Raw genomic sequence first — 26,661 nt, 5'->3', positions numbered from 1 at the left:
AGAAGAATATATAGGAGGCCAGAAAATGCTTTTTTCTTCAGACTGTCCCTGGTAAACTGTATAAACCCAACTGCTGCTGCACCATCATGCAGTTATCCTGACAGAATAAACCAAGTTCTACTTCACAGCTAGACATGATAGAAGCACCAAAGAGGAAGAGAGGCCCATGCTTCCTTTTTTCCTGCAAGAATTCCCAGCTCACCAGAGATGGATTACAAAAGGAAAGACAAAGGTGCCAAGAAGGCATTGTCTCAGCACTGAAGTTACATAGAATTTCATTATGATACCAGGTTGGACAAAACTGAACTGTTCTGTCCAGGCTCTGGGCAGAGTCCCCAGGAGCTCAGATTCCAGCTGAGGCAGAGGAAGTGACAATACCACATGTAAGAGAGAGAAAGAAGCACATTGCTCCATTCACAATGGGCATAAACACTGTTAGATTACAAAGTGAATAATTTATAGCAAATGCATAGAAATTTTCTAAAGAAGTGGTCTTACTATGAAAAGGAGAGGAAAAAAAAGACCCCGTAAAATATTAAATGTATGTTCTTGGGCACATATTTTCCTGTATTTGGCAAGGGAATTTTAAAAGAATAATCTTTGCTAAAAATTCATGGAGAAAATCCCTGATTTCATCGTGTACTGTTGGGGTTAGGAGGAATTGCTTGCAATGATGTTTTCAAGTTACAGTTCATTTTTGATGCTGGCTGAGCAGATGCTAGAAAAAGTCCACAGTTCTGATAGAACGAGGTAACAAATGCTTGGGTCAGCTTATCCAGGCACAAATTAGTTTGTAACTGTTCATTTGTTAAACATATAATCCTTGGAAGTTAAGAATCAGGTAGGAATTAGCAGGATTTCCCTTGTGTAAACAGATGGAGGAAATCAGAAGAAATTTTTCCATCCCTCTGGAAGGAGAACCAAATGACTGTCCAAATGAGTTTTAAATAACACTTATTGCAAATAGCTGGAAATGTCACAGCCCAGCTTGAGAGTTAGAAGTTGTCTTTCTCTGAAACAAGCAGATTCTCCATTATAAACTTCTTTGGGTGGGGGGAGCAAAAAAACTTTGGTTCACAACATTGTTTTGCATAGGAATTCAAGTAGATCTTCCAAGGCTACCAGCTTGTCCAGGCTAGTAACAAAATACCCACGGCTCTCTCCTCAGTAGTGGACACTCCTCTTTGGTATCCTGTTTTGTAAGGCAGACGTCTTGCACAGGTGATGGAGTCACACAGATGCATCTTTGAAAAGGAAGACAAGTGTCACTTGTGTTGCCACAAACAAATTCATCCAATTTATTAAGCAACACACTGGAAACCTTTTGGTGAGGGGTGGGGGAGGGAGAAAAGAAAGTATTGCTATGTTCATTATTTGCTAGAAGCAAGTTATTTTGCTCTTGTAGTTATTTGTTAACAGCTGTCAGTAGCTGTGACTACATTAGTGATGACACAAAATTTGAAATTATTGCTTTTAGAGTAATTCTGAGTCACAACAACCAGGGCATTAATAGTTTCTTCCAGGTAGACACAGCCCTGTGCCAGAAAATATAAATATTCATTTTGGGAAGCATTCTGGCAGTTACTAAGCACGATACTTACTTGTTGACTGTGTGATGCACGAAACCTTGTAGGATGACCACATGCTTATAACACAAAGTATTGTAGCCAGGAACCCGAAAGTCTGGATGAGAAAACAAACAAACCACAAATACTTATGGAGCATTAGATGACACATATTCCATGCATGTATGGACACTTTTGTATATTCAGCTACACATTTTATGGGATTAACAAATACTTATGGAGCATTAGATGACACATATTCCATGCATGTATGGACACTTGTATATTCAGCTACACATTTTACGGGATTAAAAGACCCAAAAAATAGTGGAGTTTTTTACTCCATTCTGGCAAAAGACTAAAAAGCCCAGAAGTTTTTGTAGTATAACAGCAGCTTATGTCCTGTCAAAACTGAAAGATAGAGTGAGAGTCATGCACAAGGAGGGAGAAAAAGCTGGACAGCACCATGGAATGTCAAGTTCTAAACTTCTCACTAGGTTTCTGCAACAAAGACTGTTTCTAGCACCTCTGATTACTGCTCTTTTACTGCCCCATTCAAACAAGTCTTTCCCCTCTGTCTGCCAAATAAACAAGTCCGGTAGGTCTCCTCGTCTGTTTGCACCGTCAGGACTAAGTTTCTGAAAGTAATTCTTTATTCTGGAGGAGTTGTATTTCAGGTCCTGCTGCTGTGAAAATACTGTCACCCACACTTGGAAGTCATGCCTCTCTCTGTAAAGCCTTCCAGCCAAGAGAAGCAGAGAGCACCTGCCAGAAGTCAGCTCAGAGCCTCAGTGGGTTTTAGCTCAGGAGAAATTATCTTGAACAGGGCTCTGTTCAGGAGCAGGAAGCGCTGAAAGCCGAAAAGGGGGGTGAAATGCTTTAGGTAATTTTCAGCTGCTACAACAGTCTTTTGTCAAAAGTTAATTGTTTTAATTCTTCACCTAAACACATTAGTTACTGTGAGTTAAAGCAGAAGCCTTTGGTTTCAATGCTCTAGCAGGACAAATACCAACTTTAGTGGTGAGTCCAGCATCTGACAACAAAATATTTTTGTTGGCACCGTGTTACAGAACGTTCACTGAAATGAGCTAGAAGGTTATTCACCCAACCAAGACACAAGTAAGGCAAGTCTGTAAGAAAACAGAGGTACAAGTGATAGATTTCCAATACCCTAATTAATATATATTGCAACTTTAAAATTGTCAAGCCTAATAAACACAGTCTTACCGCTCCAGCCACAAGTCCAGTTATATTGTAACTCTTGGCTGCTGCTACAATCGATCCAATGAGAAGCAGAATTGTACCAATTAAGTAATGAAGAAACTCCTGCAAAGACAAGAACAGCATGCATCAGAAGGGAAACATATCTGCAAAGCATTTTGATACGTCTCAGAAAGAAAGTAAGTTGGCAGAGATGACTCACTCAAACCCTCAAACCCAGAGGACAAAACATAGTCAACAAGGAAAAAAAAAAAAAGCAAAGCAAAACAAAGCAAAAAACAAAAACCCAGCAACTCACCTTGTGAGTGGATTTTATACCAAGCCTCAGTTTCTGTTCAAAAAAGAACAGTTTGGGTCTACTAATGTGACTGGAATAGGATTTACTTACTGGGTTGGATGCAATCCTCTCAGTTCAGCCCAGTACATTACTTCATTGCATCAAGAATGCACCTTACCTAAAGAGATGGTTCTGGAGGAAGGAAGGAGCCTTAAGGACATACTTCTCTAGCCTTTATGAAATGGCAAAAGTGGGAAATCAAATGCTCCTACTTCTGATAATCTTAGGAAGTAAGCACTGGATTTACTGCTGCATTTACAAAAAACTTACATCAACTGAGATTGGAAACCACAGGGAAGAGAGGGAAGGCTCGAAAAGCACATCTGCAGTAAAGCATGATGCCATGGGGTTTTCTGAGAGAGGACTAAGGCACCACATTTAAACTCTTCTCTGGCGTGATAAGTATCAGTCCAGGAGTCAATTTTACCTTGTTACAAGCAAGGGTTATCAGTGGATTTCCATTTTGAATCCCCACAAATCTTATGACAACCAGTACAGGTGTTTGGACACTGAAATGGGTTGTTTCTTGTGCATGGTGGGGTGGGGCATGTGGATATCTGCTTCCTTTATCTGCATTGTACTACCAGCATGAGCTGAGGAGAGGAGTGGAGAGGAGAGGAGAGGAGAGGAGAGGATTCTGTCTCAAACCAGAAGATAGAATATAGTCCCAAGAGGAAATTGTCCAAGGAAAGCCCAGAAGACGAACAGTCTACCATACCAGTTTCACTTTGCTCAGGTCTTAAAAACAGCTGAGGAGGATTTTTCCTGTAAAGTAGGTTCTGTGACCACAAGTTACTTTCCTAATTTGTAAACTTGTTTTGAGTAATCAAAATATCAACCCTTGCATTTGCCAGAATAAATTATATCCATGAGGAGGCTCCTCTGACTAGCCCATGACGCAGCAGGCAAATGGGACATGCCATTGCCTCCTTAGAGACATCAAATAAAGCAGTGTACACAGGCTACTACTTTACAGGAATCCAAGGGATAGGCAAAGCTGCAACAGAGTCATCAAAGGCCACATTAGGTGGAGAACCAAGCCCCAGCAGGGCCAGAAGAGTGCCCCTCTGGAGAAATACTTCCAAGCTTTAAAAGGTGTCAGCAATGAACAACCTCTTGAACCACTTCAGCTTTACTGGCTGCAAATCACACCCCTGATTGCAATGTAAAGATCATGCCAGGAAACTGATCCAAATGCTAGCTGTAGTTTCCCAGACTCTCTCACATCTTCCTCTTCTGTTCTAAAGATACTTAAATGTGACTGAAAATGAGGTTGTTTGTTTTGTAACAGAGCAGCAATGTTCAAGCACCACATCCTATAAAGCTTTCTAAAGCTGAGCAGCCACAAACTTCAGTGCCTTAAACTCTGGAACGCTGAGGAATAATTAAACACAGAACAAAAAACAAACTCAGAAGCAGCCCATGCAGAGGCAAAAATAGCACAGACCTGTTACAGCAATGCACACATTAAATGCTGCTCTGCAAAACTGTCATTTATTAGCTTACTTCACTCCTTTATTTCAATCCCTGCATCTGTACTATCTCTAGATAAATAAGTACCTTTAGAAACAGATAGTGGTGGCACACATTTGAAAAAAAAAGTCTAACCATATTCTTAATCTAAAAAGAAAAAGAAATTTTTCTCTCTGGTTATAAGTGGATGGATGGACAAACTGTTACCGTAGATCTGTAAATTACTTACATAGCTTCCATTAACCACCACCTTGGGTTTAAACTTCTTGGGTTTAAAAATTCCTTTCTATCCCTCCAGTTGGCTTTTCCCACTCCTTTGGTCCTTCTTCAGTGGAACTAACATATGTAAGGGAGGCAGGTTCTAAGAGGTGGTGAAAATCCATCATCCCACACCAGGATGTGGAACTCTTCTGTTAGCTGACCTGAGCCAGAGCTATTGAGGAAGTTCAGGTCTCACATTTTTGGTGCAGCCTGTGGGTTCTCTGCTAGGATATGAGAGATGGATATGTATGGGAAATGTGGAAATGAGGCAGGAACATCCTGCAGGATATCCCAGGAGTAGCCAGGCTGTGGCAATCAGGCTGAGGCTACTATTTTTTGCTATTGTTTAAGTTACCTAAAACATACCAAAAAGAGGTACATATGATTAAAATAGCACTCACAGACTTTATTTTGGGACAGGATGTAGTGCATGAATTCTAAAGCTATGATTTGGTACTTTAGCAATCCCTGAGCTGCTATAAATGACCTGAGCTAGGACCCATCTGCTGAAGCCTTGACGATCAGTAGCTTCCTTTCGATTGCCTCTTAGTAAAATTATTGCCTTCATGCAGTAAATCTAGATTTATGTCTGTGTAAAGGAGGGCAGAATCAAATCCAAATCAGCTGAAAATCTTACAGTTACACAATCTGCTGGACTGAATACAATCAACAAAAGGACTTGCATATGAGGCAAAAAGGAGTGAAAGACAGTCTATCTTTGTGAGAGAGCACAAGGGAACGCACTGAGAAAGCCCCATCAAGCCCCAAGAGAAGAGAGGAACCCAGGCTTACCGCCAGTGGCCAGCTAACACAAGTCAGCTTCCTGTAGACTCTGAAAATGTGCATGATGTAGAAGAACAAAATCATAACCAAGTCGCACATGGTGACAATCTGAAAGAAGCTGTATGCACTGTAATCTGTCCATGGAGAGTTATTCACGCTGATGAATCCAATCAGCAGTGAGATCTGGAAGACAAAAGGCACATTCAAGGTGTTCACTGTGGTGCTCAGAGGGTCGTGGACATGATTTTAAGCACAACAAAATGGCACTTAGAAACAAAACATGTAAATGGGATGGTCCCAACCACATGGAGGACAAAGCAACAAGCATGATAATAATGTTTTATAATTAGCTGATAAATGAGCTGAAGCAACCCCCTGGTGAAAGGGGCAATGGCCAGAAGGAAAACAGCAGTTTCAGTCTGAAGAACTCAGCTTGAAGATGTTTCTATGTTCAACAGAAGAAGTGTCAAATAGAGAAATGGAACTGAATCCCTGGAGTTGCACCAGTGACTGAAGCATCTGAAGCAAGCCCAGAGATTTTCAGAAGGCGTCCACTGAAAGCTGTGAAGATTGAGGTGTCCATGAACACGTCCTTCACGTTTGTTCAGTGACATTTCTCACATGCACAATCAGAGGACTGAGCTAACAGTTTTACTCTTCCTTTTCTGCCACCTACAGAGCAGAAGTATTAGGGGACCGTAAGGCAGTATCAGAGTAAATAAGACAAACATTTGGAGGAACTGATTTAATTCACCTCACCCTCAAAACTTTTATAAGTTAACACTGCCACATAAAACTATAAAGCATTATTGTACAACTTCTTTCAGCTGTAGGCTTGCTAAGGACAAAAGTTATTTATTTCCTTTTTTTCTTTAATCTAAAGCTACTTGTTTATTTTACTAATCTTGCTGCTTCCATCAGCCTGGCTAAGCTGGTGATCAAAATATATCTACCAAGAATATAGTAAAATATTTCTTTATTACAGACTCAGTCAATGCATGCTTTCAGCCACTGTAATTTTTAGTTCATCCAAATTCAGCCAGAAGCTGTAATGATTCACATTATAAGTGTTTCTCCCACACATTAAAAAATTATCTGAGGAAGCCAGCACTTCAAGACTGCACCATTCTTTCCTGCACACTCACCTTCCAAACTCCTAACCAACTGCATTCATTATCAGAACAATTTCATTAAGATTAAAAGAGAAAAAAACCCAACCCCAACACCCAAGCAGCATAGCTTAGATTCTCCCTAAGTGTTAGCCCAGTTTCACCTGCTCAGTTCTGAGTGGACAGGCTAAATATACGTGTGTACAAGGGCAACCAAAAGGTCTGTATGTACAAACCTCAAAAGGACCTGCCACCTTCACCAAACTCCTTCCAAACAGCCACATCAATGTCTTGACAGTGAACCACCTCAAAACGGTGGCTCCAGAGAAAAAAGTCAGTGCTCCAGATTCCTTCCCACACAATTGGCTGAGCTGTTGTCAGACCTGGTCCAGCTCCATTATATTTACTGTGGCAGTCCAAGGAGCTGACATTAGCCCTGTAAGTGAGCCCTGCTCTCTGAATCTTAATGTCAGGTAAGCAGAGTAAAATGGCTTAGCCACTGAATAATAATAATAACTTAAATAATAATAAAAATAACCTGAAGAGTCAGAAGGAGATAATCACCCCATAAGCCAGGAGCACACTCGAAGTGATGCAAGACACAGCTAATATTTCCATAATTTAAAACTAAATTTAATGAAATTTTGTTCTATAGGAGGACTCAACAACAAGTCACAGCAAGCACTGAGCCTTGCTCTTGGATAAAGGCGGGATGTCCTCTAACCACCAAAGGCTAGAAGAAGTTTCCCTTATTTATGTGTCTTCACAATAATCAGTTCCCAGTTTCAATTACACTATAAAAATCAAGAAGGAATTGTTAATTCACAGAAATATTAAATCTGCCCACTGGCTCATTTAATACGTGAACAATTAACTTTAGCAGGTTTTTTTGCAGTGTACAAGGAATTAGGAGGAGGACTGAACTCCTGAAGTACAACCACCATCCAAATAATAAAAAGCATTGGAAAATAACCTTTAGTTTGAGCTGGACCCAGTTCTTTCAATTTCATGGAAGCATAGCAGTATTTTTCTTTTCAGTTAAAAGATATAAAAAATTGAGAAGCATAAAGAAGAATGTGAGTCATCCAAGGACAGAAAGTACATCTGAGGTGTCACAATCCTCAGAAATAAGAAGATACATGGTACCAATGAAGAATCTGCTCATCTCCTGACAGGGCAAAACTGTAGATTTGAACAAACATGCTTTCCACTTCCAACAGTTCTTCATGACTAAAACAACTCCAAATCCAATTAGTAAAGATTCTCCCTTCTTTGAATTTAGATGTGCCTCAACACACAGACAGGAAGAAACCACTGCATGGCAAGGGATACTTCTTTCAAAGATTTACTTTCTTAGCATAAATCTTGCAACAGGAGAATTCTAAAGAGTGTCCTCGGTTCACAGGCACCTGATTCTGTTTCACAGGACAGGTGCAGAGGGGACACTCTCAACAACTCTATATAAAGCTGTCCCCATCTGCCACACTCTATTGCCTGCAGACACAGTCAGAGTTTAACACTCACCTGTTAAAAAAAGAATGCTAACAAATACAAGTTACAGAGCCACACAATATCACTTGTTCTTTGAAACTGACAAATATTGAAGTTCCTTCACCAGATACTTGTTTATCATGATATACCAGGTGATGACTGTACCTTTTCCCCCCCTGGGATCCTGGTTTCCAGAGAAGTGAGTGATAAAGTCATAAATATGTAACTGTCTGGGATATAGTTGAACATCTATCTCAAAAGTCAGTCTGTGGCACAGATTGAGAGAAATGAATGGCAAAGCACTGAAGTGATCAAATGTTATGAGTGTTCTTTATGCATCTGTGCTCAAGGGAGCAGGTTTATACACCCTGAAAATAAAAACTGGAGGCACAACAACAAAAAAAAAAAAATCCAGAGCACTGCTATTTCCATTTCAATATAGCACTTCACAGGTCATGACAGCAACACAGAGGTAACCCATAGCCAGCAAGGCAGTGTGACCACAAGTACAGGCCAAGTGATGGTCAGTCTCACGAGAAAATTTTGGTGTGCTCCACAATATACACCTGGGCTCCAGACCTGCATTACAAAAGGGGTGAGGGACACATTGCAGGGTACTATCATCTAAGTGCTTTCTGGTTTCTAAGAACAAAATAAAGACCACATGCATTAATCAACCCCAATGAGGGATTTCTGGATTTAAATAAAGTTCCACATTTATTCTGTTTCATGCAAGTCAATCAGCTTAAATGATCCCACTTCTTGACCCTCCTTTGGACCAGATATTTAACAGAGCCTGCAAGACTTTTACAGAACCTGCATTCTCTTCCCTACTTGGAGCTGAAGATGAGGTAACCACATCCTCACAATCTGCCTCCTGAATGGCACTGACACACCTTCCCAAGTCTAAATCCTATTCTGATTAGAAGTTAACTCAGATCTACCAAAAAAACGAAACAATTTTTTCTTTCCCAATGTGGTCTTATTCCCAAAGCAGCCCAGGAAATTGTTGGCCACTGTCACCACAAAAGCACATGGTTGGCTCATGGTCATTGTGTTGTCCCCCAAGATCCCAAGGTCTTCTCTGGAGAGCTGCTTTCCAACCTCCAGGGTGTACTGGTGCAGGGGCTTACCCTCAAATATCTCCAGATACAGGACTTGGCATTTCTCTGTGTGGAACTTGATGAGACTCCTTTCTCTCCAGACTGCCAAGGTCCCTCTCTATGGCAGCACAATCCCCTGGCTCATCAGCCACTCCTCCCAGGTTTTTCATCACCTACAAACTTCTCAGGAGCGCACTCTGCATCATCATGCAGGTCATTAATGAAGATGTGGAACAGTGCTGGTCCCAGTATGGACCCCTGAGGTACACCACGAGTGACTGGCCTCCAACTGGGCCTTGTACCACTGAGCACAACCTTCTGGGCTGGGTTGTTCAGTTTTAAATCCATCTCCCTGCCCACTTCTCTAACCCATACCCTGTCAGCTTGTCTGTGAGGATGTTATGGGACACTAGAACCTTACCAAGATCAAGGTAAACCACATCCATCACTCTTCCCTTGTCCACCAAGCTAGACATCTCATTACAAAAAGCAGTAAGGCTGGTCAAGCATCACTTCCCCTTTGTAAATGCATGTTGACTACTCCTGATCACCTTCTTGTCCTTCATGTGTTTGGAAATGCTTTCTAAGAGGATTTTCTTCATCATCTCTCAAGGTACTGAGGTGAAGCTGACAAACCTGTAATTCCTTGGATCTTCCTTCCTGCCCATAGATATTACATCAGTCTGTTCAGAATGGCACACTTTCCTTTTGTGTCTCAGGCTAGAGAAGATAGGGAAAGATTGGACAAGAGGGATACATTCTCCTCCCCTGTGCTATAAAATGCTTCTGGAAGCGTTCCCTGGAAATGGTATTTCTTTTAAAAAATCAGCTAGTTTCCTCCTTGTTTCTTCTTGTCCCTGACAAAGGATGAGCATCTGGAGTCCACTGGTCATTATTACACTCAGTAAAAAACAAAGAAAATGTGTATCAAGACTTCAAGGAAGTGAATTTTCCACTTCAGGAAAATTCAACAACTTCTTAATGAAAGGAGAGAAATCATGCCTTCATATTAAGAAAAAATTACATACAGAAGGAAGATCTAACTCCCAATTACTCCTAAGGCAAATGCATACTGGAGAAAAGCCCCATGGCATTAGGCCCAGATGCTGTTGTACTCCTGATTTTAGATTGTTTGAATTCCACCTCTAACTCCCCACGCTCACTCCTGGGTGGTTGCAGTCCTGCAAATGCAATTAGGTCACAGAGAAAGCTTGGCTCCAAGCACCCTGTCCACATGGGAGCGGGCTGGGCATGATGCTGAGACCCAGAGCAAGCCAGCCACACAACCCTTTCAGCTGGCTGGGTCCTCCTGTGGCTCCCAGTCCTGCCACTGGTCAGAGGCCACCAGTAACCCTGCCCAAGAGCTGCCTGTCCCTCAGGATTAATGGGCTGAGCTCTCCTGCACCAACACTCGCTGCTGGAGTGCACCAGCACAGAGGGAAGAGCCCAGGCCAAGCCAGCAAGTTCAAAGAACTTAACAGAGAACCTCCTGCTCCAAGGAAGGGGCAGGCAGCAGTGCTCCCACCAGTCCAGAGATTACACGTACAATTTTCTTCACTAGTGCCCTGAGGGTAACAAAGGAAAGGATTTGTTTTGCTCTACATGCACCTAGAAGCCAGCTGGCACCACAAAGCATTTTCTGCTCGTGTGGTAGAAGATTGTAGTTTATCTGACCACAGAACAATTTTATAACCCAGGAATCAATCAGTGCAAGTGCTTTGTATGATCTTTTTCTACTGTCCTGCTATAATGGATGTCATAAATAAAGCTCTGGCTTTATTGCCAATACCTAATTCTTCTGTAACATTTGGAGAGAACTAAATTTTCCACAGGTACAGCTACCTGCACAAACATAAATCCCACATGATCTCCAAAACTGACAAGAACCTACTCTTAAAGGAAAGTCTAATGTTCTGAGGATGAGAGGCCCATTTCCACAGGCAAGCACTGACACAACAAGGGAGAAATTGTAACTGACTCTTGAATCCTGACCCCAGTTTTGTAACCCTGTTTCTGTCTGAACTTCAGTAAATCACGTATTTCACCACTTCTCCTCCTCCAGTCACCAAATGAGGACTAACAGAAACTTCACATGCATTGTGCTAAAGTTTGGCACCTTTGGCAAAACACTTCAGACATGTAAAATAAAGGTGAAAATTTTGAGGACTGATAATAAACATCTAGGGCAAGAAGGCTGATTTCCTTTACAGAGTGAATGAAAACAGATGCTCATTAAAAATACCCCAGCAAGCAAAAAGACAAAAAAAGTCAAGCTGAAACCCTGCAAAACCATACCAAAATACCAATATCCTTTTGCTCCCTGCTCCCCTCTCCAAAAGCCACAAATGGACAATCAATAGATCACAGATGTAACAGACAAGCAGGCATGAAAATCATCCAAGGAGGAAGCCACACAACAAGCAAAAGGAGGAATAGGTTCACTTTCTGAGAGTTGCTTTGAGTTGCTACCTCAGCAAACAAGATAAACAAAAATGAGAGTCCTAGCTCACTCTAAAATGCAAATTAGTATTTACTTCCTGTCTGTCATTTATTTACTTAAAACCAAATGTGAGCAGTGATTCAGAAAGCACACCATGCACCAGACATTGCAAATAAACTGTTTTCCAATCTTTAATGCTAGGACTACTTTGCTGCTCACCCTCTTGACCATCCCTGACTGTTCAGTACCGCACACTCTCAGCCACCCCTGTGCAGCAGTTCTTTCCCTGCTCTGCCAGTGGAGGACAGGCTGCCCTTCCCCACTGCGGCTCTGCAAGCCCCTGCACAGTGGTGATGTCCTGTGTGGGTGTGTCACAAGCTGCCTTCACAGCAGCTCACTGGGGCTGGGCTTTCTGTGGTTAAAAAGTGCTGATAACCTATCAGTGCTTCTGCTGCTGCCAAACGGGGCTCACACAGCCACAAGGCTTCCCGCCTCTCTTCTCCCTCCCCTCATCCCAAAGCACGCTCACAAGTGGGCAAGACATTGGCAATGCCAGCTGGCTCCAGCTGAGCAATGGGATTTTCCAGCCCATGTGATGTTGTGTTCAGTGATGAAAGCTCAAGACAAGGAGTTTTCAGGGGGAATATTTTAGGCTATGGCATTTCTCTTCCCAAGCAATCATTATGTATAGAATAGTAGACTCATAGGATGTTTTGGGCTGGAAGGGACCTTAAAGACCATCTATTCCCAGCCTCCTGCCATGGGCAGAGACACCTTCAGCTAGACCACCTATCCAGCCTGGCCTTGAACAGAGTAATGGAAGAATTTACAGCTTCGCCCATGTGTGCAGCTTTTGCTTTCCTTATAAAACTGCCATTATCCTGATCCATGGGTCTTTTTGCCTTCCTTCTATTTTCTCCCCATCCTGCAGGTGAGGGCAGTGAGAGAGAGCTTGGCTGGGTGTTTGGCTGCTGGCTGGGGTCGACTCACTGCATGTGGCCTACCCCTTATCTGCATTTCTAGCTGCTGTGGTAGTACAAAGAACAATATTAAGAAACTTCATTGCAGAAAGACACAGACTATGGTTTTTTACAAATCCCAAGATGATGTACTGAATTGCCAACCCTTATCTGCATTTCTAGCTGCTGTGGTAGTACAAAGAACAATATTAAAAAACTTAATTGCAGAAAGACACAGACTATGATTTTTTTTACAAATCCCAATATGATGTACTGAATTGCCAGGCTGAAACTGCTATCTGACCATGTAACTTTAAGCTCTGGATAATAATTTTCTTTCTCTGTATAGAAATAAGATGTGAAATGCCAACCTAACTGCAGGAAGAAAGATAACATTAACAAGAAGCAAAACTGCCTCAAGGTGCCCAGTTACAGAGGAACATTATAACTCTTATCTCAAAGTTTTACCATAATACCAGCACACAGACATCCTCATGTATAATCCAGCTGTGTTATCTTTTCATTTAATTACTTTGCCATGCAATGTATAACCACATCCTCATGTTTCTCAGAGTATTTTTTTCCTTGACTTTTCCCCTCTACTATATCCTTCCATAAGAAGAGACAACTTTTTGTTTCTGGTGTTTCCTTTCCTTTTTTTTCTGCTCCGTATTTCTCTTCTTTCCCTCCATTACACTCCATATTTCTTCTCCTTTTGTATCTCTCATTCTTTCCCATCCAAATTTCCCTCTATACATGACAATGCACCCCAACTCCCTCTTTTAATGTTTCCTAACTATCTCTCCTGCTATCTTGCATCAGGGCACATATTGAAATTAGCTAACCAAAAATCAGCACCATTCAGGGGAAAAATGTCAGGGGGCAGGATTCAGTATAGTGCTACCCCTGCACAAACACTGTAGGCAGCAGCTCTGGCTCACCAGTTTCCTGTTGGTAATACCTGAAAGTGCTGTTCTTTTTCATCCACTGTACTTGCTGAAGGACTGATGAACCTTTGCACTGCTTTAATGTCCCTCCTCCTGAATCTGAAAAGAGGAGGACCCTGAGAACTATTCATAAAATTGATAAAACCTGTTTGGTTTCCACTATCTTAAAACTTACCCAAGTTTTAATTTTAATGCAAGCAATTGTACAGAAACTGTGTCTGCAAATTTGTCAGCACTGACTCTCATGCAGTTTCATCACAGCCTTTTTTTTTAAGTATAAGAGCTAAATGCTTTTTGTATTTGAACGAAAAAAGTCAAAGTTTCCAGCTTGTGACACCAGCCAAGATAGTAAATGGAATTTTCCATCCCTATGAGAGCCAATCAGGATAACTGTGCCCTGGAGAAATGTCACTGATTACAGCTGTACATTTCCAAATGTTACACCTCAACACAGTGAAGCAACACCCACATATTATTAAGTACATACTTCTGGATGGAGTAAAATAATTTTTTAACAGCTTCCCAAATCAGAAAGATGAGCAAAGCACAGACCAAGTTTACAACTGCAGCTCAAACAAGACTGGTTCAGCTAATTTAAGCAGCAACGTTGACTGCTGCTGTAAATGAGATTTTCTTCTTCCAGGGCAGTGTTGGAAATGTGAGTTGTAAAGCCCTTCTAGAAAAAGAAGATAAAAGGCACAGTCCATTTGAAACTTCATCAATGGCAGATGAAATCAGCTGCTTGCAAGTGCATGGCTCTGTGAAGCAGTGAGTCTTTGGTTGCACAATCATCTCTCAGCCCCTGTGTCTGGGCAGATTTCCTTCTTGTCTGGCTGCTTTGCTAAAATAAGGAGGCTGCCTGGCCTCTGATAAGTCACTTCTCTTGTGCACCACCATCCACAGGCTATTTATTGAAGATAAAAATGGTGGGAGGGTGAGAAAAGGCAAAATAATCTTATTCAGACCCTCTAGAACACAGATAAGAGGACAATCCTAAGTACAAGCAAGTGGTGTTCTATATCTATTAATAAGAAGTTATCTATCTGCTCAGGCCCAGGCCTCAGTGGTAGAAAAGGGTGTGGGGTAATCCCAGAACCAGCATATGAAGGACATGATTAAAGAGCCCTTGATGCAGGGTGTGAGCCATAATCATTAAAAAGGCAATTCTTGGTAATGACTAACTGCAATTAAGTCCTGCCTGCCACTGATCACAGGGCATGCAGGACTTCAATCCCACCACTGCCAGCTGAACTAGCTCCCTGCCTCAATCCCACAGCTGCCTGCACACACTGAAAGGCACCACACAATCCTGCATGTTATTTACTGAAAGCTGAGGACTCCATAGTCACATGGCAAACAGTATGCTCTATCCCCATCAGGCAGTCAATTAGTGAAAAAAAGAAAAGCTTGTTACCCACAACAACCTCATAATTTTATTTCTTCTTCTCTCCAATTTGTTTAAAAATCAACTTAAATTTAAAACATTCCAACTGTGAAAGCACTATCAGTAAGTTTTTCCAATCTATGTAAAAGCTGCACACATGACCCTCAAAGTATTGCAGCAACTGAGTAACATTTCACAAGTGGCATAATGCAAGTAACAAACAATTCCCCAAACACACAGAATACACTGCAAAACACTATTAATGGCACAGCTGACTGCCAGCATGTCTGCAAAGGACAGGAACAGAAATTTTAATACAGCAAATGCCCCAGCAAGGTTCCAGCTCTGGGAAACACAGCTGCTTTCCCTCTAACTTTCAAAGAAGTGCCACCTGCAACAACTGAAAATACTACTGTGGACAAAGCCAGGAGAACCCTGCACTTTGCAGCTTATTTATTAATAAGGAATTAATTCTCTATGCAGGCAACAGAATACTACCTTATTGCTGCAAAAAAACACATATGCACATGGCTGCTGCTGTAGCTCACCCCACTGTTGATGAGCATCTATCTTGCACAGTAGGGAGAATCTCTAAATCATCTCAAAAGACTACAGGAAGTACAAAACATTGTAAGAGACTTGAATCTCCAGACTCCTCTAGGAGAAACTGGAGTATCTGGTGATAGCAGCCAAAAATGAGGGGAATTTGTATAACCAAATCTCTCCAGATTCAAAAATTTCACAGCAAGCTGTGATTGATACTTCTGTCTTCTGCAAGGCAAGCACTTCCAACATCTAGGTCCTCCTGGAGAGCCATGTCAGCTGTTCCCTCCATCTGGTAATCCTGAAAGTCAGACAGAAGGACAGGAGAGGAGTCCACAGTGTCAGTAGGTTTGTGTAAGTGGAGAAGGACTGCAGGAGACTGCCCACCTCACCTGCCAGACTTCCTTCTAGCTGGCCGGGAAGACAAATTGCTTGCAGGAACCAGGCACCTCGGAAACCACCACTCTGAACCATTCTCAGGTATATTCCTTGGCTTGTTTGTATTGCCCATTAAAAAGCCCCAAAGTGAAGGCCCATATTGACAGTGATACACAATACAGAAAGAGCTTAATCCATACCTGTGAGCTATAGAGCTCTTGTAGATAAATTTCATGGCTGTCTAAAAATGGATCCACCAACTGTGCATGGCAATAACACCCACAGAGAAGGAGCCCATGTTGGCTGGCCAACCAAGCCTGGTTCAGACTGGCTGGCTGCTGGAAGCCCAGGTACACTGTGTATTTACAGGCAGCAAAGTTTCCACCGTGTTCTGGATATCCAATACATATCTAGCAGCACAGAGCCAGTTAAAACTAAGATAGGCACATACAACACAAAAATCAGTACCCCAGGGCAATGATCACTCTAGTTAAGCTATCAAATTAGGTGCATGAAAAAACAAACAGCAATCTCAGCTTCCTGGAAGTTGTTGCTGAGATCAAGGGATAACATGTGAACAGCTCAGTGGTGTCTCATGCCAGCCCTCAGCGAGCAATCTGCTCATCACTCCCCCTTAGAGATGCTGCTCACAACACAGCCCCTTCTCACTGTCTGAGGCATTTAGTGCTTGACTGATTCAGATCTTCAGTTGACACCTGCCATATCTCTCCCTGCCTCAGAGATCACCACGCTGACATCTGGCAGTCACAGACAGCAGCTAAAAAGTTGTTATCTATCATCTCCAGCAAGGGCTTTGCTAGGCCATGGAAACCCAGAGCCTTGAGCGAGGTCTCCTTGAATAAGAGGAGGACTCATTTACATCACCAAGTCCATGCTGTTAGCCGCGCTGGCATGTCATGATTTTCATCAGGAAAGCAAAGGTGAAGAGTTCCAGAAAACATCAAGATGATGCCCAGATGAACTGGCATCATCACAGCCTGGCTGCTGGATCAGGGTGGGTCTTTGCACACCAGAGAACAACTTTTTTTAAGTGTGAATACTTGATGCTTAGCAAGGTGCCAGAGAAGTGAAAGGCAATGAAAGAGGGGGAAAAATGAGAATAGATGAGTTTCCCCCATGGCACTGCTGCAGCTGACAGCTTTCAGTGAGTGCTGGGAGACTGACAGGCCTCTCCAACAGGCTGGGACAGCACTCCTGTGTCTGCTAGGAAGTTGGATACTCAAGCAATTGCCAAAAGGCTCAACAAGCCAGCAGGTGACAAGCAGCAAGTGAAGACTGTGCTTTTCCCAAACAAAGAAAAGAGCTCTTGCAGAGCATGATTACAGACTCAAGGAAAATAGGCCAAGTCAGTCTGCAGTTCTGCAGCTGCTGATGGTCATCTCAAGTTTACAGCATACGTTTTGCCCAGCTGTCAGCACTTGTGTCTTGAACTCATTAATGGTACTCCTAAAAAACAGAAACAAAACAACAAACTGCCAAAAATATTATCAGAAAATTCCCCCTGAAGCAGCTTCTCAATTTTGTCATCATCATCCTTCCATTTTCCTTAAGGGAAGCTGTGAGCAGAAGAGGAAGCCCTAAGCACTGCAGCTGCTGCTATTGTTGCAGGAACAGCAGCCAGGTTTGTTTTGGCTTTGAAAGCTGCAGACACCTAGCCTTGACCAGTCAGGCACATCTGTCCTTGCCATTACATTCATCAAATGACCATCATCACAGGCCAGGGAGTTGTTTCAGCCACAATGACCCCTTTAAGAATCTCAGTTACACAAAGGAGAGGAAGCTTACAGGTGGGTGAAGGGAAATCACAGCAGCTTCAGAGGCTGAGCCCTGTGTACAGAAAATAGCAATTTCTGGCTGCTGTATACTTTACATATGACCACAAAATAGGAGGACAAAGCCACAGCACATATGATATGACAACAGCACAAAGGGGACAGCTCAGCCACAGGACTGAGTGAACACCTCACAGGGACTCCCCAGGGAGGGCAGTGGAGGAAACACTTACTCATAGAAGGAAACACTGTCTGGCTTTGGGGAACAATACCCCAGTAATGCAGAGCAGGTACCAGAGCCTCAGGGTCGGGTGTGCTTCTCTCACGGATGGCTTCTGCTGGATCTCAGTGAGACACAACAAATTGTCCCAGCCCCTGCACTCCTGGAGCCCAGTGAAGGATGCTTGGCAGGATGCTCTCTGTCATGCAGAGGCTCTGAGCAGATGGAGACCGAAATTGTAAACAAGGGATCCCCTGGTGTCTGTCACTCTGTGCTGGGAGAGGAGGATGTTCAAAGGGACACCATCTCCAAACAGAGTGAGAACAGGGAACACACAATGCTCTTACACTTCTTAAAAGGCAGTTGCAGAGTAGTAAGAATCCACATTTTTCACCACATCTTATTATCCACAGACACCATGTGACCTAAGATTTTTAAACACCACCTTAAAATTTAACTTCCCATAAAACAAATGTGCTAAGAAACCACTGCCAATACTTCACTCTGCTCTTTCAGGCATACTAAACACGTCTCAGGTGATGTGGTAAATTTCTATGCTTCATTTCCCTTTTTTTGGTTATTTCAGAAAATGTTATTTGCTGATCCCTGTTCAATCACCTCAACAGAAAGAATCACCTCTACAGGCACAGAGAGTGCTAATGAATGTATTGCAAAAAATCCTAATGGATGCACCAAACAAGCGATGAAAGATGGCTCCAACTTTGAGCTTTTAGAAAGCCTCTTTTAATAAGTTAAAAATAAAACATTCACTGACACACTCAGAGCAGAAATATCCTAGTGTTTAATAATGCCTATAATTGCCTTGGAGTTGATTTTTTTAGCCTTCTAGAGCAGTTTTGACATCAGAAAAATTACAAGTTTATTTTTTTTCCCTGAAAGAGGCAGATAGAAATTAAAACAGATGGTACAAAACCTTCCCCTGCCCAAGAGAAAAAGCAAAAGGACTACATTCTCAGCTTGTGATTTGAAACACATGGAACCACTTCAAACTTATGTATTTCCTGCCCTTCCATGCCAGACACTTGCTCTTGTCTACAGTAGCCTCTATGGCTTCACTGTTCCCTATAAACACTTATGGAAAAAGAAAACCAGAGAGCTGAAGTAAAGCTCCATTAGTTCCCTGGTACTGTGTAACCTGGTGGACACCTACATCACTGCAGCTGAGAACAGCTGCATGGAGACAAGACAGAAGGGGAAAATTCCTCAGAATGGTGTTGCTTGTGGAATTTCACATCACCAAATAAAAGTGTGTCAGCCTACCAGCAAGCACTCCTTGGTTAACATGCAGAGAACACACTGTTTGCTTCCAGCTCTTACGCAAACACCTGGGGAGAAAAATTGGCCACCCAGAGCAGCAGCATGTTAAAAACACCACTGGCTGAGGCAGCCAGCTTTGGTGCTCTCAGAGGGGAACTAACAGGACCTCCCAGTCCTACTGGGCTTAATTACTAAGCTTGGACATTCCTTACTCGAGTGCTCCAGCTTACTCTGGAGCCATCTAAGACTCAGATAATTTTTTTCTTTCTCTTTGTTCAGCATGCCCAGCAAGGTCCTTTTACTGCAGTTTCCAGCAGAACAACAAAAATGATGAGCAGCTACAACAGCTCTGACCTTGGCCTCTGAAAATGTGCCTCATTGCTTAGCCAGTAGTTTATCTTGCACATTTTTGGGGTGACTTTCCACAATCCCCCAGAAAGCACAGTCTATACAGAACTCACAGACAGGTTTACAATGTCAGCACCTCTGCATATCACCAGAATGCCTCTCTTCTGACTGAACAGCTTTATTAGAATAAAGGCAAAATCATGTCACTGACACACTGCTGCACAGAATTAGATGTTTTACTTCAATCATCTCCTTGGACAGAAAGATGTTTCAGTCTCAAAATCAAGCTAAAAGACTGAGTAGCTCTCAATTCCAAGCAGCACTTCCTTTTGTGAATTTCTTTTTCTTGCATCAATGATTTTAATCAGGAATTGTTTTCTTGCACTAACAGATTTTGCTTCCTTTTCATACTTTAAATTCTTCTGAATATAGCTCCCCAGTAAATTTGGAAACACATTCAGAAATGGAACTTGGCTACAGCAACCTAACTACCAGCATTCTCTAGCCTTCAGTGTTAGATGAATTAATATTCCCTTGAATGCTATTATGCAACTATATGTTAGTATACAAATAACCCAGAGAGGTTTCAGCACACTTCAAAGTTGCTCAGAATTACAGACTGTCTTGTTGGCCATTCACTTGTCAAGTATGTCATTGCTTTTGTCAAGGCATACCTAGGAAATTAAATAGATACTCTGCAGAAAAGATTCAACTATTGCTTTAGCATTTTTAGCAAGTTAAAATGACGTTGTTAAGTCAACTTTTATTGAGCTTATCCTTTTTTCACATTACAATTGCTTGTAAATATTTTCTTCAGCCTTGAGAAGGTAATTTTTATTTTCTTGTTTTCTGTCTTGTGAAACTGATAGCTCATAGTGAGCTGACAGAATCAGCACTGGTTTCAGCTTAAAACACCCTGTGTTCTGAGGCTGTGCTTACTCTGGCAGAGCTGTAACAGTAACAGTGGTGTCATTGTGGGAACAATGGCCTTCAGTCTGAACTGTGACCCAAGTTAACTTGGCCCAACCTGGGGGATGTGAAAGAGAACCAAGGCAGCCATGGGTCACTCTGCACCTCTCAAGGTGCAAGGAAGGAGTGGTCTGACAACAGTCTGAGGAGCCTGAAAGACCTACACAAGCACGTGCTGTGCTGTGATGGCTCTCCTACATGTGAGCTGCCAGCTCTTTTCTCTCTTCAGCCTGTATGGTCACACCCCTGCGAAGCTCTGCACCACACATTTCACACAGGTGACACAATCATTCCCACCAGTGCCTACGAGAGGGGACTCCTACACAGGCTCCCCCGTCTAACGTGGGCTCTGCTGGAAGCAGGACCTCGTCCAGTACAGCGCCAGTGGCATCCTCCAGACTTCAGCTGTAAAAATATAAAAAGCACATGAGGGCTCCAGGACAAATTGGGTGGAACCAGACTTGTTTCAATCTATCAGCGCTGGACTCGAGCCACCCTGGTGACAATACAAATGCGCATTCATATCAATGACCCGAATGGGATGCCTCAAAAAACTCCCAAGAACCCATCTACTGAGAACTTGCCAAGCTAAGCAACACAGGCTCCTAAAAAGGCTTACAACAAAACAAGCCAGCAGTAGCATGGACACAAAGCAAATGTGCCTCAACCAAACCAGCACAGCTCATGCAGAATGCTGGAGAGTGCCACCTGTGTCCATTTTGGCAAGCTGGCAAAAATTCAAGTCATTCAAGTCAGTTTCTCTGGTCTAAGTGTATTGTGCACACCGATACACACCCACTCACACACTCGCTACTCACTACTGCTACAGAACCAAGGAGGCCACAGCAGGATCCTGCACATAGCCCTAAGAGATCTTGGCAAAACAGCAAACACCAAAAAAAAGAAAAGAGAAGGAAAGGAAAGAAAAAGCAAAAGTGGTATTAACAACATCAAGTTAAACAAGCTGCAGTAAGTTACATGTTGAAATACTTTGCAATTTCCTGTTAAAATCAGAATGTCAGTTCAGACTGGATTTTGAAAGGAGCCCCAGCTAAGGTTAGTAACAGTCACATATGGAAAAGCAGCTTTCAAATTGTCTTACTGCCACACAAAATACACAAGTCTGTATAACTATATTATATATAACTATATAATTTTTATATTAACTATAAAAACTCCATTTTATTTTCAACATATTTATACACTATTCCCCAGGCCATGAAGTCAATGCATAAAATACACTGTCTTTTCAAAGCTACATTCATTCTGCAAGGTTAAAGAAATATTCTAGCAAAAAAAGTAAAGGAACTTGTGTAGGCTTATAGGCAATAAGCACTTTTTTATTCTTAATTTCATTCTATGCTAAACACTACAGCACCCAGAATTTCAAAGGAAAGCACTGGTAACACCCAAAATTAACAACAATTCAGGCTGTACAATCTCTTCAATAATCCTGAGTTTTAGTCGTGTCTTACAGCAGAACAGTTGTAAATTATCTTCTATTTTCTTTCTATGATTTCCATAGCATGTTGTCGTCACCTATTAGATTCATGTCACTCACATATACATACAATCGTTGGGGTTTTTTAGCTGGCAAGCACAGAAAACAGCCCTTAACACTACAGTAAAGATGAAATGCTTCTTTCCTGCCGTCTATCACATGCTCTACTTCTTGGTAAAGGGGACTGAAGAAGAAAGAGAAAACAAAACTTGTAACGTTTCCTTTTCACAACCACAACCACTCAGAGGCCCGGCACACAATTTAATGTGATATATATCTAACCCAAATGACCTTACCTTTTCCCTTTGCCAGCATAAGGGTTCTGCTTCTCAGGAAGACTACAGCCACCAGCCACACCTAGACTAGCGCAGGAATGTTTACAGATTAAGCATGAAGAAATCTTCACCAGAAAAAGTTACTGCCAACATTTCGTACTAGGAGAACTGGATGCTCAGACAAATTGAGCTGTGGGTATAAATACTGTCTGAGAAGAGATAAAAGAGAATTGCAAAAATATTTAGCTCTCCCTATTTTATTGGGTGCAGGAGAATATCTAGAAGTAATGTATCATGGTTATTTCTACATGCTACAGCACAAACATTTGGTTTTCTTATGGAATTATTTGAGAAGGTGCTATTGTGATATGTGATGCTGCAAGAAGTTCATTTGCCCAAAGTTCCTTGAATACCTGAGGTAAATCCTACTAATGTTTACAGGCAAGATGAAAAGCATAAGAACATGAAACTGAAAGAGTGCAAAGGAAAAATAATTTAGATTATTTTAACTTCGGTTAAAATCACCACAGAAAGCCACTTGCTTAAATTTGGATGAATTTTAGATTGAACGGCATTAATAAAATATGACATTATGCAAAGTATGTGAAGCATTACATAAAATTAGATAGATTAACATCCAGCACATGAAAATATGTAAAGCATGTAAAGAATGCAGGCACTTAATACGCACACCAGAAACTGACATTACAGCACCAATAACCACGCTGTGGAAGCTTTAGGAGTCACTCCTCAGAGCTGGAGAGACACCAGGGCAGGACGGAGGGCAGAGAGGATGAGTTATTTCTAGTCCATAAAAGGAACTGTTCTTTCCACAGTGGTGAAAGCAGATGGACTTTCAGCTTATCAGCAGAGCACAAGTCTACTGTTTTAGGGCTACAGGTTCACTTGCAATGTAGACACATGCTCACTTGTCTCCTGCAAAGATTCCCCAGATCCACTCAGTGGTTTGGGAAGATCCCAAGCCAGAAGAAGGCAGCAGACAACTCTTTGTGTTCCTGCTGCACGGAATTCACAGGGAGGGACAGCTCCAAGGTCTCATGAGTGCAGGGCAGATGCTCAGCAGGTAGAGGCAGCCATGGCCAGTCATGGCCAACTTCATCTCCTGCTACTGAGGGTCATTTCTGACAACCAATTACAAACTGGAAGAAACTGGGTAGCTTTTAGAGAGAAACCTGAGGATTTGGTATTAGTACTCAATAACTTAGAACATAATGCATCTTAACTTCTAACGTCAGTTTAGAAATCTGGGTGCTGATAATCTACACAACTTAAAAAAATTACTGGACAAATACAGGCATGGGGAAAGAAGGCATTGGGAGCTTACAAAAGATGAAGGCAACAACTCCAGAATAAAACTGTCAATGCACAAGTTCTTGCAGGACGAAAACGTACGTGTGGAGGTATCTGTACATGATGTCTTTCATGCTCTTTCCTGGGTATTATCACTGCCACTACTGTAATTAAGCTGGCAAATCACCCCACAGATAACTATGGGCCATAAAAATGAGAAAGAGCTTATCCATCTGTTAATCTTCTCCACATCTGCATGGAGCTGAATTTCATGCACTGACTTAAGGCATCAGCTCAAATCCTGGCAGCGTTCCACCATCGACTGCTTTTGAATTTCAGCCATACATCCCCCACATCCCTCCCCGTGTCACTGGGTCACTGCTGGAGGTCTCTGGCAGGCAGGGCACGGAACCAGCAGGCGCTGCAGCCTCAGCTGCGGTGCCCAGCTGTACCAGACCGCTGTGGGCACTGCCAGCTGGCCCCGCTGTCTCCTAAGCGCTTACCCACACTGCGGAACGAGGCGCTGCACTGCACCGTGTGCCACCGCATCACGGTGCTATCGCCGTTCACGGCCAAAAGTTAACACTGCTACTTTGGGCTCGTACACGTCCGTCCGGCCAGAAGAGCTCATTGCTGCCTTAAGAAGAGGCAAAGGCAGCTTCCGACAGACGGCAAAGCTTCGCACTGCCAGAGGAACGTGGGTTTTTCGTCCTGCTGGGAGCAGCCTGAGGGGCCAACGCTGCCCGACGGCGCTGCCCGGAGCCGTCCGGCAGGGATGAGCGCCATTCCCGCGGGCTGCGAGGGCCCACAGGAGCCCCGGCAGCGGCCCCCGCCCCGCTCGCCCCTTACCATTTGGGCCACCTTCAGCATGCCGGCGCAGGAGCGGAAATAGCCGCCGTCCATGAGCTCCGCGTCCGAGCCCGCCGAGGAGGAGGCGACGGTGACGGGCGGCGGGGCCGCGGGCCCCCCGCTGCTGACCCCGGTGCGGATCACTCGCGCCCCGTGCGACATGGCTGCGACCGCGCTGCCCTCGCCGCTGCCCGGCCCGGCACGGGGAACGGGACGGGATGGGACGGGACGGGATGGGACGGGGCGGGGCGGGGCGGGCGGAGCGCGGCGCTTCCCCGCCCGGCCCGGCGGCCGCGGGGCGGGGAGGCCGCGGGAGCCGCGGGGGTTTCGCTGCCGCGGGGGAGACGCCGCCGCACCCGGCCGGGACAGCGGGGTCCGGCACGGCCGGGAGCGGCAGCCGCGCAGGGAGGCTGCCCCGCGCCGCGCCGCCCTGCATGGATACAGGCCGAAGGGAAGCTTGCCAGGCTGGGAGCGGGACGCCCGCCCGGAGCAGCTCGGCGGGAACGGTGACAAACCCCGCCGAGCGTCAGAGTGCTGCGGTGCTTTGCCGTGGAGGCACAGCTGCACACAGCGTCTTCCCACACGGCACCCGCTCTTACCAACCCGCCCCCGCCAATCCTCTGATTCTCCATCTCATAAAAGATAAAACCCATTTGCGTTAAATGGGCAGCAACAGGTGAAACGGTGAGGACTGTCCAGATGTCTCAGGCCCAGTGTTTGAATTAAATCATACAGCAATACTAATGAAACGCAGCAAAGGAAGCTTCATATTTCCTCATGTTTAAAAATAACTTGTTCTGCTTTCTGACAAGCGAGGTAGCAGCAGGCCTCTGAGCTGGGTGTATGCCACTTTTGTATTACTGCAATAGTGACCCCATCTCCTGCTGCTTCGTTCTGCAGTTGCGACACAGATTCTATTCGTATTTAGTATTTAATAAGTTCCTTCAGCAATTAAAATTGTTCTAAGAGGGGGGAAGACATGCAAGCCCAGATGATCCCCAACACACGTAAGGCCCCAGCATAAGCAATTTACTTGGAGCAAAATGGGTTTGCCAATGTGGGCAGTGGTCCTCACTAGATGAAGCAGTACATAGTTCTGGACTTCTGCTACAACATCTTGTGGTTGCAGTAAAAGGTATTACCTGTCCCACCACATTTCATCCCATGTCATTAGATATCAAAGCTACAACACTGGCTACTGCCACAAGAGTAAAATGCTGGCTGCTGAGGAAAAAAAAAAATAAAAATTTGTTCCATTTTTAAACAGCTGCCTTTGTTTTTTTGGGGTTTTTGCCCCTCTTCTCCTTACAGTTCCCATTCGGAAGCATGCATGGCTACAGGTTTTTGGAAGCCCTGTGGAGGAAGGTTCCAGTAACTTCTTCACTTCCTATTTACAGGGTTTTTACCTGCTGGTTCAGCTTCTTTAGTTCTTTATTTCTTTTGAAAGTGTGTGTGACTGGGGCCCTGCTGATCTGAGTTCAGGCCCGTGAAACAGAAATAACTTTAAATTAATACAAGTAAAATAACAGACATATTTTCTACCCAGCAATAGAGGCGCCTTCTGTGAAGCACTGCGACACAGTCAACCTAACTCTACTGCATTTGAAGTTTTTATTACAGTTCTCCTGCTATTTACTTTGTCTTGTTAGGTGCATTGTGTACGAGGATGAAAAAAGGTACTGACAACTCCTTAATAAATGAAAATTAATGGCCATAAGTTGACATCAAGTACCCTTATGTACGTGACTTAGATTTTTCAGAGACTGTTTGTCTGAAACAAGTTAGTTATAAGTCAAACACCTTCATTTTGCAAGTTGATTAGCAGTTTGTTTATTCTTCTAAATATCTGTATTAAGAATTTCACTAATGACTTAATCACTTGCCAGTTGCTCTTTTAAGGCTTCTTTCAATCTTATGAGTACTAACCTACAGCAGATACAAACCATGTTTTAATTGTTATATGAGCTAGCTTATCTTCTTTATTAATATTAGAATCTACAAATGCATTAACTCATGGTTTCCAAATCAGTATTTAAGACTAGTGAATTGGAAGATAATCTTTTGGGTACTTATGCCTTTCTTCAGGCCTGAAATTGGAGGAGCAAATTCCAAAAGGAATGCTC

At 43.2% G+C, this 26,661-nt stretch overlaps 1 protein-coding gene across 1 annotated transcript; it reads right to left on the bottom strand.

Moving 5' to 3' along the window:
* Window positions 1-435: 435 nt before the first annotated feature.
* CMTM7 (CKLF like MARVEL transmembrane domain containing 7) lies at window positions 436-24,733 on the bottom strand. The gene is made up of 5 exons (XM_041407927.1): window positions 24,539-24,733; window positions 5,650-5,823; window positions 2,793-2,891; window positions 1,602-1,683; window positions 436-1,244 (listed from the first exon to the last, which is right to left on the bottom strand). The coding sequence occupies exons 1-5, from the start codon at window positions 24,698-24,700 to the stop codon at window positions 1,231-1,233; spliced, it is 531 nt and encodes a 176-aa protein (XP_041263861.1). The 5' UTR covers window positions 24,701-24,733; the 3' UTR covers window positions 436-1,230.
* Between the last annotated feature and the right edge of the window lie 1,928 nt (window positions 24,734-26,661).

This window comes from Onychostruthus taczanowskii, unplaced genomic scaffold (assembly GCF_017590055.1).
Source record: "Onychostruthus taczanowskii isolate IOZ18803 unplaced genomic scaffold, ASM1759005v1 scaffold28, whole genome shotgun sequence".
NCBI classification, from domain to species: Eukaryota; Metazoa; Chordata; class Aves; order Passeriformes; family Passeridae; genus Onychostruthus; species Onychostruthus taczanowskii.
This window is presented reverse-complemented; position numbering and strand designations above follow the sequence as displayed.

Excerpts from the sequence above, each read along its gene's own strand:
- CMTM7 (XM_041407927.1), bottom strand. The coding sequence starts at position 24,700 with ATGTCGCACGGGGCGCGAGTGATCCGCACCGGGGTCAGCAGCGGGGGG. Across the intron at positions 2,892-5,649 it reads GTGTTAGCTGGCCACTGGCG|GAGTTTCTTCATTACTTAAT; the intron begins GTAAGCCTGGGT and ends TTGTCTTTGCAG. Across the intron at positions 1,684-2,792 it reads CTGGACTTGTGGCTGGAGCG|ACTTTCGGGTTCCTGGCTAC; the intron begins GTAAGACTGTGT and ends TTTCTCATCCAG.